The sequence below is a fragment of the Durio zibethinus genome, chromosome 17 (genome assembly GCF_047325235.1).
Source record: "Durio zibethinus cultivar Kanyao isolate XHJ-2024 chromosome 17, ASM4732523v1, whole genome shotgun sequence".
NCBI lineage: Eukaryota > Viridiplantae > Streptophyta > Magnoliopsida > Malvales > Malvaceae > Durio > Durio zibethinus.
The window spans coordinates 18,636,400-18,657,260 of NC_143178.1; the positions used below are offsets into that span (position 1 = coordinate 18,636,400).

General features: G+C 30.1%; 1 protein-coding gene and 1 non-coding gene across 10 annotated transcripts; both read left to right on the forward strand.

The window, feature by feature from the left end:
- The first annotated feature begins 1,507 nt into the window (after positions 1-1,507).
- DMS11 (Histidine kinase-, DNA gyrase B-, and HSP90-like ATPase family protein) lies at positions 1,508-15,266 on the forward strand. 9 transcript variants are annotated; one of them, XR_002689256.2, is made up of 20 exons: positions 1,508-1,755; positions 1,998-2,363; positions 2,461-2,535; positions 2,642-2,676; positions 3,409-3,487; positions 3,622-3,711; positions 3,790-3,865; positions 4,714-4,792; positions 4,866-4,994; positions 11,741-11,839; positions 11,924-12,025; positions 12,113-12,259; positions 12,587-12,679; positions 13,230-13,281; positions 13,395-13,506; positions 13,950-14,161; positions 14,224-14,326; positions 14,739-14,794; positions 14,940-14,982; positions 15,055-15,266. XR_002689256.2 is itself a non-coding variant. In XM_022870783.2 (20 exons), the coding sequence occupies exons 2-20, from the start codon at positions 2,006-2,008 to the stop codon at positions 15,163-15,165; spliced, it is 2,040 nt and encodes a 679-aa protein (XP_022726518.1). In that variant the 5' UTR covers positions 1,508-1,755; positions 1,998-2,005; the 3' UTR covers positions 15,166-15,266. The 9 variants fall into 9 exon arrangements, 6 of the variants coding, with proteins under 6 accessions (XP_022726518.1, XP_022726526.1, XP_022726543.1 ...); XR_016329260.1 differs by having other exon boundaries at positions 1,508-1,740; XM_022870783.2 differs by having other exon boundaries at positions 14,235-14,326.
- Positions 15,267-20,217: 4,951 nt separating this feature from the next.
- Positions 20,218-20,324, forward strand: LOC149514076 (small nucleolar RNA R71). The gene has a single exon (XR_016329464.1). It is a non-coding gene; the product is annotated as a small nucleolar RNA R71 (small nucleolar RNA).
- The last annotated feature ends 537 nt before the right edge of the window (positions 20,325-20,861 follow it).

The following is a 20,861-nucleotide window of genomic DNA, read 5'->3' on the forward strand; positions in this document are numbered from 1 at the left end:
ATCATATTAATTTATTAATTATCTTCAATATATTTTAACAAAATATATGATTATTCTCTAATATTGCAAATGAAAATTAAAACTTAAAAATTATAAATGAGATACTATTTCTCCCACAGGTATTAGTTTAGTTGATAAGAGTAAAGATTCAAATTTATCAACTTGAGTTTCATCTTTATAAAATATATTTTGAAATAAAACCTTAAATGCATTAGATAGAGAACATCTTCATACAATTGTCTACAAAAAAAAAAAGTAAAATATAAAAAACTTATAAGCAATGTTTTTATATTTTATTGTCTTTAAATAAATTTTTAATTTGTATTATAATAAATCTTAATTTTAAATAAAAAAATTAATTTTTTTTACATTTAACATAGTTGGATATTTTTATTCACTTAAAAACTCACTTGATTTGATGATGTAGATAAAAATTAAAATAAATAAATAGTTTTTCGATGTCCTTTCATGGCCTTTATAAAATTAAAAATTAAAAAAACTTATTTTAACGATAAATTTTCAAGAAATATTTTTTTGTAATTTTTAATTTTGATTCAGATCATGTTTTATGTAGAAAAAAATTTTAATTGGCTTTGATGGTAACAATTTTCAATTTTTTATTTGCATTATTGATTTATTTGAGTATAAGTTGAAAGTTAACAATTTATTTAAATACAAAATTATATAAGAATTTATCAAAAAATAAAAAATTAAAATGCTCATTTAATACTTTAAGAAAAAAAGTTATTCTAAGCAAAGCCAAAAAATTCACTAATCAATTGATAAATTTTTTTCCATAAGTTATTGATGAGTAAAATGATTGAAATATATTTGAAAATTTTAAATATAATGCAACGATATAATATAAAAAATATAAAAATTAAATTTGATAATTTAAAGTATGATATGATGATATAATATAAAAATAATATAAATAAAAAATAATAACACTTAATTTTAAAAAATTATAAATAAATTTAATAAAATAAAAAAAATTATATTTTATATTTTAATATCAATATAAATTATAATATATAATATTTATATAAAATATGATATAAATATAATATTTTATATGATATAATAATATGAATTATTAGATATAATAAAATATATAAATTATATATAAATTTAAAAGTAAAAAATAAAATTTATATTAATATATTAACACATTCAAATTTTTTTATTTTGTTTTACGGACATAAAATACGGAACTGTTGAGCCACTGTAAGTCATGATAACGTTGACGTCGGAGGGACCGAGGCTAGGATCGCGTAGCCATGCCACCGAAGCCTATACGAGCAGACAGCGAAAAACCCTGTCAGGCCTCCACGTACAGAAATTAATTTATTTCCCAACCTAAGATAGACTTCCGAACCTGATATATCTCAGGTATGGAATTATTGTTTTTGGCAACTCCTTTAAAAGTCACCTTACAGCTGTCATATGATTGTTCTATTTTTACTTTGATCTTATTTATTTATTTATTTTTTTTTGCCCTTAGAGTAAACAAAAGTTAGGGTTTCAAAAATTTTTTTCAAAAAAAAAAAAAGATCCCTCTAATCAAAGAGTGTGTCCAAAGAAAAAAAAAACCCTGTTTGTTTGTTTGTTAATTTTTTTTTCATTTATTTTTGGGCTTTGTAGTTTAATTTTGAGATTAAGTTATTTGCTTGATGTTGGGAGATCTAAAGTAAAAAGAAATTGAGTAGTTTTTCTTGTAAAGTTTGGTGTCCATAAACAGTTAAGTTTTCTTAGGTAAAGGTTCTGAATTTGTTTCTAACTGTATTTCAAGCCTTTTCAATTATTTACCCCTTTCTTTATGGGTATAAGTAGGTAATTCCAGTTATGTGTAATTTGAACAAATTCAATGTTTTGCTTGCAATGTTGGTTTTCCTCGGTTTCTTGGAATTGAAAATATTGGATTTTTTTTTAATGCATTATGATTCTATGTTTTTAACATGTTCTGAGGTGTTGTCTATTTTCATTTCTATTTACAGTTTTGGAGATGAATTGTGTAGAGATTGTAGATTTGTCTAGTGATGATGAACTTGGAGAGGTAGATATGAAACCTGTTAAATTAGAGCCTGGTGCCGTTGGGAGCACGATAAAGCAGCAAAATAACCATAGAGTCCAACCTGTTGAGCTTCTTAAGTCCAAAAACCAACCTAGAAAACAAGTCTCTGAAGAAAATAGAAGCTCAAATAATGGTCAAAGTAGTACTAGTGTTTTGGAACAAGGCCAGTCTCCAGGGGATGACACAGGTGTTTCTTCAACGTCAGCTGTATCACCGGCGCCAATTTGTCGACAATTCTGGAAAGCTGGGAGCTATGAAGGGGGGCTTGGTTCCAAGGTCATGCTACAAAGTATGCAGCTATCAGTTATTTTTGTATTCTTAATGAAATGTGATTTCCTACTTGCTGCTGCTTTTTAACTTCATATTCTGCCATATTTTTACAACAGATAGCAACAATTATCTACATGTGCACCCCTTGTTTCTTCATTCAAATGCCACTTCTCATAAGTGGGCCTTTGGTGGTATGTCTGGCTTTTGCAGTTTGTTTTTTATAGTCACTACTTTTTCTTGAAGTAATGATTATTTTTGCATGTATTACACTAGTATCTTGTTTGTTACTGTTCGCAGCTATCGCTGAACTACTTGACAATGCCATTGATGAGGTAAATTTCAGTTTAATTTGTTGGCTTATTTATTTATTTATTTTTATTTCGGTTCTCCTGTGATGCTGGACCATAATTGTCTTGTTTAATGTTACGCATGCTTGTCCTGAGATTTATCCTTTTGGAAAACTTTATATGATAAAACAGTTATAGAACTAGGATCTAATAACTTAATTATTGTGTCTAATTTGTAGCAATTTGTCTGAAAATTTGCATAGGGTTTGAGAATTTAGTGATAGAACAAGGGCATTGATGTATGTTTACAATTGGGAAGGTAGATCGGGTTATGATTGTTCATGTGGATTGAACTGTAATAAGGAAATTTGAATTTCTTTTGTAACAATCAGTACTTTGAAGTCTTATCAATGGTGATGATTTACTAAACTAGTTCAACTAATATGCCTATAATCATTTAAAGTTGGGAATAAGACCAACTGTATAAGATAAGGCCACAATAAACACCTAATTATCTTAACTAGACTTAAGTTAAGCATCAATGTTTTATTAGGATAGACAATCCTTTATAGAGTTGTATTGAAAATGTAGTTGGCATTTTGAATGACTGAAATTTTAAGTATAGTTGTACTCTGTATCACATTATTATCCTATTAGTGTTGGTGGATAAATGTACAATTATGTAGGTTACTGCAGTGTTTTACCCAATTTGCTATCTTGTCTTGATGAATTATTACTGTTTTGCACTTCACACCTTATTTCTGTCAAATTGGATAGATCCAAAATGGGGCCACTTTTGTCATTGTAGATAAAACATCAAACCCAAGGGATGGGAGTGCAGCTTTGTTAATTCAAGGTATTTTCTTCTTGATTTCATAAAAAATGATATTACACCTTTTCATTTATAATTCAGTTATGTTATTTGTAAAAGTGGTCTACAATCAAATATTTGTAACTTCTACTTTCCAAAACTTGATAATTTTCCTTTAGATGATGGTGGTGGAATGGCCCCTGAAGCAATGCGTCGCTGCATGAGCTTTGGATTTTCAGATAAGAAGTCGAAATCTGCAATTGGACAATGTATTAATCCTGTGTTTTCTTTGGAATATTTGTTAGATCTTTCTTTTTATATTTATCAAAAGAGTTATGGCCTTACAGATGGCAATGGTTTCAAGACTAGTTCTATGAGACTTGGAGCAGATGTGATTGTTTTCAGCCGCCACTTAGACAACAGGTTTAGTTCCTATACTACAATCATTTTCTTCCCTGTGCATTAAAATGTTATTCTTGCTAGTCTTGTTTGTTTGTATATACGTAGACCATTAAAGTTAATTCTTGCATGTATGCTTATAGGATAAATATCATTTTCATAAAATAGTGAAAAATTATTTTTATTAATGGAGCAGACTGCTAGTATTGTGGAAAACTTTTGCAATCATAAGGTTATAAATGTTTTTCTTAGAACACAAGGAGGGAAAGTATTATTTTGATTTTTCTTCATTTTAAAGAATTTATTTTCTTAAATCGATTCTCCAACCCTCATTAAAAAATAGTGAGATATATGGGTTGCATATAAGGGTTCAAATGACTATTTTCTAGCAACTTGAGTTTAAGCTTATGAAAGTCATGTGGATCAAAGTCTGAAAGTTGATGAGCCGGAGGGCTGGGGTTGAGGCATTATTATTTTTATCAATCTATTACAGCATGTGTAATTGAAAGATTGGTAGCTCTTGTGTCCTTGTTTAATCTTGGTTCAGTATATGAGGTGTGGGCCTTGATGAGGAATTAGGTTTTTGCACAGGTAGAGTCTGGAAGCCATCCCACAATAGGAAGAGTGAGATAGATGGTTTGTGTGTAAAGTTCAAGTCATTAATTACCAATAATCCTAATGTAAGCTGTCTTTCATGTGATTCAAGTCGATAAAGTTGTGCATGAGCCTGTGTTACACCCAATAAAGAGAGTTTTTCTTGTATCTTTGGAGTATATGGGGAGTGGAGACCTAGTTCTATGTAATTATGTTTGTATTTACTCACACATGCATTGCTTCTTTTAAATAATGAATTTCCTTTATTCCATGATTAGATCTTTGACTCAAAGCATTGGTCTTCTCTCTTATTCATTCTTGACAAGAACAGGTCATGACAGAATTGTAGTACCTATGGTGAGCATCCTCCTTCCATTTGAGCTTATATTAGTTTCCAATGCCTACTATAAGATCTTTGTTCAAACTGCAGGTGGATTATGAGCTTAATATGTCAAGTGGCAGGTTGGATGTGTTGCATGGTAGAGAACATTTTGCATCTAATCTTTCAATTTTGTTGCAATGGTCTCCATATTCAACAGAAGCTGAGCTTTTGAAGCAAGTAGGCGTTCTTCTTCTTCATCTTCATCTTCATCTTCATCTTCATCTTCATCTTCATCTCTAAAAGCTGAGCTTTTATTTTACTTTATTCTTGGAATTGTCAATGATTATAATTGCTGCTAATTGAATTGTTCATCACATTCACATTTGCAAAATTTGGTTAGTTAATTTGGTTCATTGTATATTAGTATTACTTTCCTTTTAGCTATGATATAATCTGCTGGCTACTTTTAAAATTAGCTTTATTTTTTGGAAATATTTTTCTTATAAGGAGAAGGTACCAAAAATCATGTAAAGGTTGTTGTCATCTCAAGAGAAAGCTTGACTACCTAACATAAGTTAAAGATTCTTGATTCTCATGTTCTTTTAAAAAATAAAGAGCAGAAGCAAATTTTCTGTATCCAAGTTGGAGATGGGATTTGAAATGGGTAGAGAGTGGATTTTCTTTAAAGGGATTCTTGAAGAAAGTATATTTTTTTTGCTAGATGAAGTATGAACAAGTTTCTTGCTTTATGATTGGGGAACCTAAGTTCTACGTTAATTAAATGAGAGCATGCTTGATCATGTAAAGAATCCTGGTGACAGAGAAAGAGGTGTATGGATGATCAAAGTTACATGTACAAATGTACTAGCAAAAAAGACTTTAAGAAATATATATTGACAAGGAAATTTATGAAAGCAGTTAAGTGTAGACTAGTTTTATGGGTGGGAGCAAAGGAAAGAGGAAGCAAGAACATATACAAGCTTGGAAAAGTGACAGAATGGAGATCTAAGTGCATAAGAATGAAGACTAAAAATTTGTTATTTTGGATGTTATTGCAATACAACTTGGCGGGAGTTGAGCATTTGAAGGGAAAAATAGGAAAGTACACTCTCTATTGGAAAAGTTGAAAAGTACTTTAGTTAAAATGGTTTTAAGCATGAAGTGTGGAAAAGTAATTTGATCTCATGGCTTCCATTCAAAAAGGTGTGGCAATATATAAGGAAGTTAACATTTTGCTTTACTACCTTGCGTCTTTAAAATTTTGTGGATCAAGAAATTGTTGGATGAGTGGAGAGAGTAATTTTACAAGTTTGTATTAGACAAAGGTGATCGATAAAACTTCTAAGATGTATCAACTTGATGAATTGTGCTATATAAACTCCTAGGATAGCATGGTCAAGGAAAAGTTAATTCTTGAGACCAGTGTCTTGGAGAATAAATTTGGATTTGTGTTATGAATGTTGAGTAAGGAAGCTATTTATCTAGTTCTAATGTTTGATGGAGAGATTAACATATACTTGGTGTTCATTGATTTTGGAGACGAAATGAGTTTGTATTATGATATTTGGGCTATAAAGAACATGTATGTCTAGTAACTGGCATTATGACTATTAGTGGTTGATTGACTACTTTGTAACATTGAAAAGTTTGCACCACGGATAAAATTTTGAGGGTTTATCTTTTTCTCTTGGAATGGATGGATTTCTAGGCATACTCATGACACTACATTGTAGAATATATTTATAGGGCAAAGACCAATGGTAAGCTTGAGTTGTGAACAGAACTCAAGCTTAATATGATATGTGCTTTTTGCTAATCATATAGTTTCGAAGGACAATACTAGAGCAAAAGTTAATGCTAAGCTTTAGTTAAGAAGAGAACTTTCAAGGCAAAAGGTTTCTTATTAAAAACGTTTGGAATAGAGTACAAGGAATACAAGTTTAGCAAAACTAGAAATAGTATTTGGAGTCAAAATTGGAGATTGAAACACCTTGTAGGAAATTTGGATTTTCATTCGAGAAGTTCACTCGTAGGCTCCAAGTGATGGAGCCTATGATACTTAAGTCTATGGATTTGGAAAATAACTCTTAAATTCCAAAGAAAATTTTATAGGATAACAATAAAATTTATAGTACTTTATTGCATTAAATGGACAAAACCTAAATGTTAATGATTATAGTTCGGATCAGAATGCTATAGTTAGAGGTGGCAGTTATGCGTGCTAGGTTTGGTCATTTCAAGGCAAGTCATTCCAAATCTTCTTGGGTCTAGGTTATTTATGTTTTAGATCATCTTAAGTTTAGGTTATTTCAGGTTTGGGTCATTTGGGTTTGGTACTTGAGTTATTTGGGTTCAGGTCCTTTCTTATTCAAGTTAACTTTTAAAGTCAAATTGAATTAATTTGGATTGATCATTTAAATGGAGTAAGATTTTATTCATTGTAAATCATAATTAAGTTATCCAAAGTCACATTTTTGTATCTTGTGGCATATAAACCTTTAATTATTATTTTTTGATATATATAAATAAAAATTTCGGAAAAAAAAAAAACTTCAGATCATATAAAAAGATTAAAACAAATTATTTAGAAGTGATTTGCTAATTTAGAATTATTTTATATTAAAAATTAGCAATTTGCTTTAAAAATTCATTAATTATTTTTGAGTGATGTTTATGTTATCATAATTTCTCTACTTATTATTACTAATTCACCATGATAATAGTAATGTCGTATGACTTATGACTTACAAGGTCAATCATAACTCCAAATGTTAGAAGTTGTGTTAATTAGGTTCTCAAATTTTAAACTTCATTGAGGTAAAAAAACTATTTCAAAATTTGAATATAAATAATATTTAATTATCTTTAGCTACTTTTAAGAGTTAAGGTCTATTAAATGAAGTTTAAATGGTATGTAATAAAATTTTTTTTTTTCTAGTTGACATGAAGGATTCTTTAATCTAGTTCTAGCTCTATTTTAAGTTATTATCTTCTATTACTATCAAATATATACTAAGGTAAATTGTTAGCCTTAAATTGATAGTGATTTTGAAATGACAAACTTTAATTGTGTTTTATGACCTAAATTTGCTTTAGATGTTTTTGTATTTTTCAAACCAAAAATACCTTTTAGAGATTATTTATCTGTTTTAAGTAATTTTGTTTATCTTAGATTCAATATAGTTTTGATACTTTTGGTTTTGAGAAATGGATTAATTAGAGAAAATTGTTTTGTAAGAGCAAGGTTTTTGCAACAATTACTTTGTTTTATTTTCGATATTGATTTGTAAAGTTTCGCTGTTGGATTTGTATATGGTTGGAAAGTTGTTTGAGCCTACTTTGTAATGAGCCAAATGAAATTGAAATCCGAGTTTTCTAAGTAAAGATGTTGCATTTTTGCTAAGAATTGTAGGCAGTCTAACAACTACGCAAGGGGTAATTTTGAAATTTTGTTGTATTTTTTTTACATTGATTCACATGTTTAGCTTTGTATGAATTAAAAGCCCATTAAGTCTAGTTTCTATATTTTCAAATTGATCATTATTTTCGAGTTTTGTAACTCAAGATATGGTCAATTTATTAAGTATTGCGTTAGTAGTATCGATCCCCTTTGGTCAAGAATCGATCCCTTTGGTAGGGGATCAATCCCTTACCTCTGCAACTACTAGATTTTCAAATTTAAAGCCAAAGGATTGATCACTTTCAAGCAAGGATTGATTCCCTATGCCTAGATAGCATAAAACGGTTTCTTTTTTGTTTTAAGCAAATAATGACCTTTTTTACTTCTCAACACACTCCAACAGCTCGAAAGGCTCTCCCATTGTAAATAGGGCCTTTCTAACACCTTTGAAATGTAGAGATATCATCCCAAAAGCATCAAATCAAAAAATTCAAGAGCTTTCAGGTTTTTAGTGCTTCATTTTCATATTCCTTTGTAATTCTTGTACCCGATCTTTGTTAGTATCTGATTGTACTTATTAGGCAACTATCCAACCTTTGAGAGATACACTTGGTTGTAAAATTCAATTATAAAATCTTAGAGGCTGCTATCGAAGCCTTCAAAGGTGGGAATTTAGAGGTTGCTACCTAAACTTAGAAATATAGGGAGTTATAGGTTGTCACCTAAGCCTTGAAGGTAGGGATTGTGAAGGTTATTCTTAAGATTAGAAAAGGTAGCTTGTAAAGATTTAAAGAATAGTGGATTATGTTCCTTGGCAAGAAAGGCTAAGGGAGAGGATGTATGTGCCTTGAGAGAGGACCAAAACTCTAAATCTTTGTGTTTGATTTCCCTATCCCTTATCTTCTATCTAATTCAAGTTGATTGTGTTTTAATTTCATATATATCAATTGAATTGTTACTTTTCCTCTAATTTTCAATCAATACTTATTTTAGGAAAGAATTTGGATTCAATCCAATTCGCTTCCCTTCTTGGATTGCATAGCTATACTTGACCTATCATAAAATATAGTAATTTTAAAAAATATATGCTACAATTAGCTATGTTGAATTATTGTCTATTATTTTTCTAATTTACGGATTACTTTTGTTTTAAAAGTTATTATTTGTTTATTCTAACTATTTATTTTACTATTTCGTAAGAGTGAAGAAAAAGGAAAACTGAAAAAAGAACTTTTATACCCGTAGAAATCAAATTTAATTTTAATAATAGAAAGATTTTGGTTTTATACTTCTTTTTAATCATAATTAAGGATGATAATATCCTAAGTTATATGAAAATTCAAAACTAAAGAGATTCTAAAAGATAATTTGAAGTTATTAAATATTATGACTAGTAGTTAGTGTTATATTTATTATTTTTAAAAGTAAAATTAGATTGTTATATTTATTCTTTTTAAAAATAAAATCAGACTCAATTTAAGTTCGAGTCATGTTGTTTTATTACGGGTTAGTTCAGGTTTAGTTTGAGCGGGTCTAGGTTGTTGAATTTTCTTAGTAAAATGTTTTGGATTGGGTATGGGCGAGTTTCTTGATTAGAGTCAGCTTTGCTATCTCTAGCTCTAATGGATGTATGGTCACCCACATACTGAAAATAATTTGAGTTTATCTTAATGTTGTTATAGTGCCAATGGAGGATAAAATGGAAAGACATGTTAAAGGTGGATGTGGTATGTGAGACAAAGACGTTCAATTATTCTTATAGGTGGTGTTTGGTATTGGGTGATCACTCTTAAAAGCCATGATGAACTGCACAGTGATTAGATCATCGTATTTGATAAGAACTTGAGGATCCTATGTGGTAGTGATTTTAGATCATTGAGAGTAACTAGATTATTGCATTGGAGTATGAGTTAATTCCCATCTAAAAAGTGGAAAACTTTTATCATTGAGGGGAAATGATATATATGTAAAATTAATTGTAGTCAATATTACTCATTTGATGCATAGATTAAAAACTTCCTAACAAAATTGTAATTATTTTATAAGCTTTTATCTTTCAAAATAATATTCATCGTACCAAATTAAAAATCATTTGTATGTTTTCTTTTAACTTTTCTATAAAAGTTAATTTACCTATCAATAGATATATTTGTTAATTTAATAGTTTAGTACACCTTATTATGAAGCAAATAAAATACTACTAATATTTCATAAATTATTGTCTTTAAACAACATTGAAATTGTTAACTTGTTTAATAAGTACAATATGGTTATTTTGTTACCTTAAAGAAAAATCATATTTGATTTTTAATAATACCAACGACAAACACAGTGAGCTTTAATTCTTAAGAATTAATGATTGTTAATGAAACAAGGTTATTTTGAGATGCGATCATTGTAGTAATAATATCACCTTGGAGATTAGATTACAATGGTGATCTTGAAAATGATACCAAACACTATGATAAAAAATGAGACTTAACATAATATGCCTATATCAAAAGGGAAAAAAGAAGACAAAAATGAATATGGATATTAGGGGAAAAAAAAAGAACTTTGTATTTGTTGAATTAAGGATTTTGTCTTAAATAGAGTACCATATGGTGTAAGCAAGTTAAACCTACTTGCTAGCTATTTGAGTCTTTCTTGAAAGTACTTTAATTGAAACGATTTTAGATTTTACTTCAATTTTTTTAGACTTGGCATGACTTGCAAGTCTAATGATGCTTTTTTTTTTTTGGTAATATATTTATAATTGCAAATAATATTTAAATAACCAAGTTTTTGAGCTTGACGCAACTTTGATGTTTGGTATTATTTTGATGAGGCACAAACTTAAGACTTGTGACATGAATTTGATATGATATAGACTAGGTTGGCTCATACTTGATTCAACCCATATAACTGGCCCTACATTTCTAATAGGATTAATGTTACGCATGGCCCTTGAACTATTGAAATATTCGATATGATATTTGAACTTTAAAAGTCTTTACTGTGGTACTTGAATTATGAATCTGTTAATTAATGTAGTATTTGTCTGTAACATGGTTGGCTCTAAATGATAACACATAATGGATAAACAGCCCTCCAAATACCATATTAGTTAACAGATTCATGGTTCAAGTATCACATTAGAGGTTTTTAAAAATCAGGTTTCACATTGAACATTTCACTATGATTCAAGGGCCAGTCGTAATATTAACACTTTCTAGTAAAAGCTTTATGTATTTTTGTTGTTATGATTTTAAAATTATTTTTTTGTATTGGTGTCCATTTAATTTCCTTTAGAATCATAAAAGGGGTGGCCAAGTGCACAGCGATGGCGTAGGTGTGGTGACATTATATAATTAAAATAACTTCTAGAATGACATGTTAATGGTTTTGATAAAATAAAAATTCTACTTCAAACTGAATATTAGTAAATCTATTTTGAATTTATGCAACAACTTGTCTTGAGAAATGGAGAATGGACCAAAAATCTTGCAGCGTAATTTATCTTAATTGACATTTCATGAAATGTTTTGGTCTTTGAAGTTGTTCTAATCTCACCTGCTTCACATGTATCTCCCTCGAATTGCAGTTTGATGACATTGGTTCTCATGGCACAAAAATTATTATCTACAATTTATGGCTCAATAATGATGGGAGTTCAGAGCTAGACTTTGATTCTGATCCAAAGGTTGAAATTTCTTTTTGCATCCTCTTGTCTTTCTGATATATTTGGCTCTATCTTTCAAATGAAATCTTATGATTCTGATTGCAGGATATTCGCATTAGTGGAGAAACCAAAAAAGTTGATACAATTCCTGCTTGGAAAGCTGTAAATGAACAACACATTGCCAGCCGTTATCATCATTCGCTTCGTGTGAGTCTGTAGTTTGTCTATTGTATGTTAAATTAACAAGTAAAAGGATTCATATTTCTTAAAGTTTAATTCTGTCTCAACATACAGGTATATTTGTCCGTCTTGTACTTGCGAATTCCTGAAACTTTCAGGATAATATTGCGAGGAGAAATTGTTGAGCATCATAACATTGCTGATGATCTGAAATATATAGAGTATATCTTGTATAAACCTCAAAGCGGTGGATCTGTAGAGGTACTAGTTTCAAGCATTATCCTTGTTGCTTATCATTGTTTATCTCCATTGGAAACTAATGAACTGCTGTAGTTCCCATTACAATGTTACACCTCAAGTAACCAAAAGTTTTGTTGATGTCCAAATTAACCATCCTCCTTCGTAATTTAACATAATTTAACATGAAATTAACTGTGCTTTCGTCCAGTGGGAACTGCCGATGCAAATTTTATTGGGAGTTGCTTGTGTAAATATGATTGTATTCCATTCATTCCATGATGGTGACTTCCTGAATGTTTCTCTAACTTTATCATGTATTGACATTTCTGCTTTCTGGTTGAATTGCAGGCTGCAGTTGTATCTACAATTGGTTTTCTTAAAGAAGCTCCACAAGTTAATATCCACGGTTTTTGTGTCTACCACAAGAACCGTCTAATTCTGGTAACTGTCATAAAAAATTTTACCCATCTTAAAAAAAAAAAAAATACTTACTTTATCATAGCATCCATTAGCAATAAAATGTTTTGTGCCTCGAAGAATTGTTGAGAACATCAGATATTCTTTGTTATCTGATAACCTAAAATAATAATAACTTAATATGAGAAACTTCATAAAATTTTAAAAATAGATTCTGACCTGCAAAAGTGAATAATTGCCCAACTCTTAATCAACCATCCTTTTTTTTTTTCTAAACAAAATGGTCATTTCAGTCTTAATGATGCTCATGCACATTTTGTTTGAACGAGAAAACTGAGAGTTCACTAGGTTCAGGAATATTATATTAATATTTACATTTAGATTTCTATATGCATGTGTCCAGGCCTAGATGTCTTTGAGGAAAGTTTTCTCCTACTTGTGATTTATATTACATGCCTGGATGTCTTCAAGGTGCAGATTTGTTTTCCTGCATACAATTTGTATTACATGTTTTGCTTTCAAGGTGACTATTGTGTGATTCTTAAAGTATTGCCTTTTCCCCCTTCTTTTGCAGCCATTTTGGCAGGTTGTTAGCTATTCAGACAGTCGAGGTAGAGGTGTGGTTGGTAAGAAGCCTACAAATATATTAACCCATTGACATTTATTCCTTTTTCTCCATCATAGGTTAATTCTGTGTAAAATCGTAGTACACACCAAATGATTTATTTTACTCTTTCAGGTGTTTTGGAAGCTAATTTTGTTGAGCCAACTCATAACAAACAAGATTTTGAGAGAACTTCCCTTTTTCAGAAGCTTGAAGGTCGCTTAAAGGAAATGACGTGGGAATATTGGTAATCTATTATTTAATATCTAAATTACATGAAAACTTCATATTTTGTTTCTCCCACTCAAAGTTGCTTCTGCTAGTGCTTTTCTGCCTATCAAATTAGACTTCCAGTTACTCTTGCTCAGATAATGTATTGGTGGGCAATTACCATGGATGTTTATGGAGGAACTGTACATTTTCATGTTTTGGATAAAAAAAGTTATTTACTTTTATTTTCTATTATATTTGAGAAAATATTTTCATTTTCATGCTTTTGTTTGTCTGCAATGGCTCAATTTGATGGTTTGAACAAATTGATTTTGAAGCCTAGATTTTGCCTTCATGTACTGTAGATTGCATATTTGTAATGTGATCCTTGATATCTTTTGATGACCAACTGGCCTTTTCAAGAGGTTGTAGTTCATGTTCTAGCATAGATGTCTGAAGCACGTTACTAAATTCTTGCAGGGATTATCATTGTGGACTAATTGGATATCAGGTCAAGAAAAAGTCTCGACCACCAGCATCTCATGTTCCGTCTCACTTTACAGGACAGAGCAGTGTGCAACACCCTGTTGGGTTGAATCAAACTTCCATGGCTGCTGATAGAGCAAAAGCAGGGCATGTAGATGTTGGTGCGGAGCAATCAATCCCCATCTCTCATGGAAAAAGCATGCAAGGTAAGTGATTATTTTTCTTTTGGTACTAATATGTAGGATTTATTTTTCTTCATGGTGCCTAGTGATTGAACAGGACTGCCTATGAAGAGGAAGGAACCTGGTGATGTAGCAAAACTTGAAAAAGTGAAACGCCAGGCAGGGATTTGTGGCAACACATTTCTACAGGTCTGTAGGGAGATGCTCTCCCAAGTTTCTAGTTTATTAGATTCAAACAGGGAGTTGCGGGTTCATTGCTTAAGCTTGTATGCTAAAACATGCAACTTTTATTTTACTCTTCCATGCTTCAACGGAAAGATAATCCTTTTCACTGCATGCATGCAAATCCTTCCATTTTTCCTGCTTACTGTATGAGTTTGCTGCCCAATTCTGAATGCTATTATATTTAGCTGTTTTATGGGGCAATTGCATAATGGATTCAGTAGTATTTATCAACTCCATCTTTCTTTACATAGATGATAGGAAATTTGATTTTCTTTTGCTTTCTCATAGTAGTATTTATCAGTTCCATTAGCAAAACTGATTCCATTGCTAACCTTCTGTGTTGCTTTTTTTTTTTTTTTTTTGTTTTTTCCTCTAGCCTGCCAGTCAAGAAACTCTTAACTTGATGCAAGAAAACAAGAAACTTTCTGCAAAGTAAGTAGAATACTTGTATTTGGTTATCTACATCTTTTACTTGGTGATTTTTCATCTGTATTTTGTGATAACCACTTTGGTCTTTAACTTTAGCTTTGCAATAAACTGGCAGCTGACTACTGGAAGTTTATTTTTTGTGTTTCAGATGCTTGGATTATGAGAAGAGAGTTGAAGAACTGAACTTCAAGGTATTGAACCTTACAGTTAATTTAGGCAGTCTCTGTTGGCCTCTGAAATACTGCTTCATTTAATTGGTGCAGGTGGAAGAGCTTAGAAATGAAGTGGGAGAGGTTCAGCGCGAATATGAACGACTGTTGGCAGAACTGAAGTACTTGGATATTGTAAAAGATGAGAAGGATGTAAAAACGTGAAATTTTCTTCTCATTGTTCGATTCTTTTATTTGTAAAACAATGTTGTTGTATCTCAGTGTATCCAATGATCTCTTTAAGTGTAATCCTTTTAGATGGCTGACATTTGATGTCATACCAGCTTCAGGGTAGGAGCTAAAAAAAAAAAAAAAAAGTTTTTTCCATTGCTGACGGAATTCTTTTACATTTTACTAGATAAAAAATAAAATATAAAATTAAGATTTTCCTTCGCAAGAGAGGAGGATAACAGAATAAGAATAGAGATTTTAACGGTTCGTTCATTTATGTTAGGAGTTGGATTTTGGCAATGCTAGCATTCATGCTTGCAAATAATATTTATTCTTAAGCTTATGCTTCTTTTGTAAAAGATTGATGGATAAGTAACAACAACACATTTAATTCGACACGTTTTAAAAATGTGTAATATAATATTTGTATTATCATGCGTCATATAGTAAATATTGATTAACATAGTCACTGGAAGATCATGGTGCGATTAACAACTATGTTGTGGATTCAATGTGTTATAATCAAAAGATCATCGCGTGATTAACAGCAAATCAGAAAATGAGGCGTCATAATCAGTTGTTACAATTCCAATTTGATTACAATGTGGATCCCATGTGTCCACGTGTTGGGTACCAACTTACGCTGTAAGGAGTTTTACCAGGTAAAAAAAAAAAAAAAAAAATCAAACTCCTTTATGTCTAAAATTAAAAAATTCAAAATTTTTAAAATAATTTTATTATATTTTGAAAAATAAAATCAAATAAAATATATTTTAATGCATTAAAAATAAAAGAGAATTTTTTAAAGAGATAAATTTTTTATTTTGAAAAATTTTAAAATAAAGTTTTTAAAAATTCTAAAATTCTTTCTTTTTTTCTTTTTTTTTTTTCTAAATTTTATCCTTTGAAAATTTTAAAATCTTCGAAAAATTAAAAATTAAAAATTTTTAAAAATGTATTTTATTTTTTAAAAATAAAAAACTTAAAAAATTATATTCTTTTTTTTCATTCTTTCTCTATCATCTCCTTTCTGAATTTCCTTCATTCTCTCACCTCCTTCTTATAGTGGTTGTTGCATCTTGTAAATTTTAGATCAGATAAAGTCAGATGAGACCAGATTGGAACGATCTACCAACACCGAATTTGGTTGAATGCTTTGGAGTCCTTTCTTGGATAGAACTTTTCAATTAACACATGTATATTGAGAAATGCTCTTAAATATGGGAAAATTGAATCCAAGTGGTAGTCATAGTGCCTTTAGGATTTTTACTTCAAGTCAAATTTGGAAATCTTACTTCAAGTCAAATTCAGTTCCATCATTACATGCTTGGCCGAAAATTACATGAATTGAGCTTGTCTTACTTTTGCATGATCTCTTGTTCAAAAATGAATAGAAATTCTGCACTAAGTACAAAACCTTGTAGATTAAGAAAACAAAAATTAAAAAAACCAAATTCAACCAAAATTTAAAAATTTTAACCAAATTGAACTTATAAATCTTTATATTTTTAAGTGCTATCACACCCTTACACTTAAACATTTGTTTGTTCTCAAGCAAAAACTCTCAAATTAACATGACTAAAATTCAATATACATGCACACAAAGCTAACAATTGCATAAATTTTCAATCATGCACTATTGTATAATACAAAGATAACTAAAAGCATAGATTCCCAAGAAATTCATTCAAAAAGTAAGCTTTCAATTTCATATAATCTTCATGTATATTAAATTACTACATCTCTAATACATACAAATAATTTAAGCAAAAAGAATGAAAAATATATCATCACATATCAACTCAAAGATAGAACATACTTTATATGTTTACTTTCCTCTTCCCTTTCCACTAACGTTAAACTTACATACTTGACTCAAGATCAAAAGGTCTTATAAGGATTGTAATGTAAGGCTTATGTCAAAGTAGAAAAAAGAAAATTTTAGGCTCATAAACCTTTTTGCTTTTTTTCTTTAATTCTTGGATTAAAGATCAAAAATTTGAGAGCTTTGAACTTTCAAGATGTTGAGACATCTTTAAATTTTTGGCATTTTTTTAACAATTCCATTTTTGGTTTTAGCCATTTTGGCTTTAATTTTTTTGCCAAACTTTTTTTTTTCTTTTTTCCATTCCTTGCATCTCCCTTCCTCCCAAATACAGAAATTTGTCCAAAACAAAAATAAGCAACATTGAGTTAGGGTAAAACAATAAAGGTAACAATTCAAAGAAAAGGCTTAGGCTTATTATTGTGGTTAAATAATCAAAGAAAAGGAGAATATAAAAGCTCAAAATTAAATGTACAAGGGATGTATCATAAAAAGTAGGCTTGAAAAGGCTCAAATTGTCTAAATAATGACTAGATCATCTCTTGAATTAAGTATAGTCTAAAATTTCACCTTGAGGTTCGAGTAGGTAAATTCTAAAGTCACACTATTACTTTAAATCTCTATGCAACTTAATATCCTCAAACTTTTTTACAAAAATTCATGCACCTCATACATCAAGACTAAAAACATACACATAAAAATCATACTAAACCAAAAAGCACATTCAAGAACTTTATGCTCAATTACATTTATACTTCTCTTCATATTATACATAAGTCATTCTTGAATAATTCATGAAAAATTAACTAGGTTTGCATAATAAAGGTTTTAGCATGCCACATTGGTTTTTGAGAACAAAATAATTAGGGAAAAGGTTTCGAAAACAAGTTTAGTTCAAAAAGCATTCTTTTTCCCCCATACTTAGATCAAGCAATATTACAAAAAAAAAAAAAAACACTAGAAAAAAGAAATACTCCTCAAATTTGGCTTTAAAGCCAAAATTTGGAATCTTCATGAGGCATTTTTTTGTATCACTTTCATCCCTGTAAGCTCAGAAACACAAAAGAAAATCAAAGCATACATGTCTTAAAATAAAGAAAACAAATACATAAACCATAAAAAGTAAAACTTAAGTATGTAAAACTTGGGTTGCTTCCCAAGCAATGCTAGTTTTGATCAAGCTTAACCATCCCTAAAATTTAAAAATCACCTCATCTTTTTAAGAGAGTTTTCTTTGCTACATTTTCCTTTACGGTTTTACATAGATTAAGTTAGATCTAGGAGGTTTAGTTACTTTTCTTATAGGAATGACATAAGTTGGACTTGAATCAATGGTGGGCATCTTCAATTTTGGTTTAGAAGTTTTGGGTTTGGGTTTGCAAGAGCGAGGACTTAATGGTTTTGCTAAGTGGATTTGTGACAATGGGCTAAGAGATTTAGAAATCAAGTTCAACTCTCTAGGTTTATCCTTTTCCTTAATTTTTGTTATTGTTTAGACATCTTTCTCATCTTTAAAGACACCATATCCACCAATCATAACTTGCATCTTCTTGTCCTTGAATATAAGGTAAGATTATAATTATATACATCAATCAAGGCTTTGGATGTTGATAGAAAAGGTCTACCTCACAATAAGAGGGCTTCATAATCCTTCATATCTAATACTATAAAATCCACACAAAAAAAACATACTTGTTGATTTTTACCAACACATTCTCCAACATTCCTCAAAGTTTCTTTATAGATCTATTAGCAAACTTAATAATGAAAGTTGAAAGTTTCAGTACACCACATTTTTACTGCATGAAAGTATTCATAGGCATCAGATGTACACTAGATCTAAGATTACAAAAAGCTCATCAAATTTTACATGGCTAATTTTACAAAAGATAATGAAACTCCCTAGATCTTTTTGCTTTATAAGAAGTTGTTGAAGTGTAAGACTATAATTTTTCATAAAAGTGGCCTTCTCTAATTTTTTGAGTAGCACTTTTGGTATAGGTCTTAGTGTTGGTGTTGCTACTTCAAAGGTATGTTTCGTGTGGACATTCTTAGAGTCATTCTTAACCTTTTAAATTCATGATTTTTTTTTTTGCACTTGATTTCCTCCTTCTTAGGTTGAATGCTCTTAAGAAGTGCTCTTTCGACATATAATAACATATTTCCTTCTTTAACTAAACCTTAAATAAACTCCTTATAATCTTCCTCTCAATTATACTCTTCAAGATCTTACTCTATTTCAAAATTCTCTCCCATCTCTTTATAAGGTTTAATATTTTCAGGGGCTTCTAAAGCTATGTGATCAAAACTACCCAAAATCTTTTTACCATACCTTAATAGCTCCTCATCATCCATCAGATCATCTTTCCAATATAGTCTACCTTAAGCTACTTAATAAAGTTAGGCAAGTTAACCACCATAAACTTATCCATAATATCATCGTTATTAGACTTATACATACCATCTTGACCATAAAAGTATATAGTATTGCATGTTTCCTTACCTTGTTTCTTAGGGTTTGACTCAATATTACTGGCAAGTTTCATAAGGGTTGATTGGATATAGCTTAAGCAAGTTGACCTATTTAGTTTTTCAAGGTTTTTGATTGATGTAGCTTGACTTTGGATGGTTATATTATCAGCTTGCATTAGTTGGGTCAACATCTCTCGAAACTAGTTTTCTTTTCTTGGGTTGGGCTATGGGGTTGTGGGTTTAGGTAAAAATTAGTATTTTAGTTAGTGGGCAGGTGGTTGGGTTGGTTTCAAGAAAAGTTAGGGTCGTTTGCTAGCCTAGGTTATAGGTATTATTATATGAGTTATAGGGAGGCTTGGGCTATTAAGCAAACTAGACCATTTTTATTCTAAAATGGTATCTTTCACTAGTATGGGGTCCATCACATATTTCACAAGACACAAAGGGATTTTGAATGGCATTGATAGGGGTGGTTTGGGATAGGGTTCCTAAAGCTTCAATTTTTTTAGTTAGGTTTAATAATTGTGAATTATGAAAGTAAAAGCATCAAGTTCATATACACTAGTAGTTTTTCTATATACTTTTTTTTCCATACCTTATTGATAATTGTTGGCTACCGTCTCCTCCATTAGTTCATGCACTTCTTTAGTTGTTTTGCTTATAATATCTCCTATAATAGCCAAATCTAATATAGTTCTCATGGATGGAGTGAGACCATTGTAGAATATCTGAATTTGTAGCCACGGAGAAGATTATGATGTGGACATTTTCCTAATAGCTCCTTGAATCTTTTCAAAGTATCATAGAGATTTTCACCATCCATTTGCATTAAGGTGGTTATTTTGTTTTTTAACTTGGCAGTCTTAGTAGGAGAAAAAAATTTCAAGAGGAATTTTTATGCCAAATCCTCTTAAGTAGTGATTGATCTAGATGTTAGTGAAGTTAACCAACTATTTGCTTTGTCCTTAAGAGAAAAAGAAAAAAGTCTTAATCTTATTATACCATATGAGACACCATTATACTTAAAGTATAATATAATTCAAGAAAATTAGACACGTAAAGGTTAGGATCATCGTTTGGTAAATCCCCAAACTATACAGAAGTTTAGATCATTTGAATAATTGAAGGTTTGATTTTAAAAAATTATTTACTTGTATGGCCAGTAGTGATGAAAGTAGAATATTATTCCTATAAGGATTATGGAATTGAATTGTTAGGTAGATTTAAGTACCAAAGTTGATAAACTAAACTCTTATATATAAACTAATAGAAACTTATTTGATTTGTAATAAAAGTAAAGAAAGATTGAAAGAAAGATTGTATAGGTCTAGATCTACTTAACGAATTGTCACTTGTTATGCATTAGATTTGATCGAATAAAACTCGATCTAAA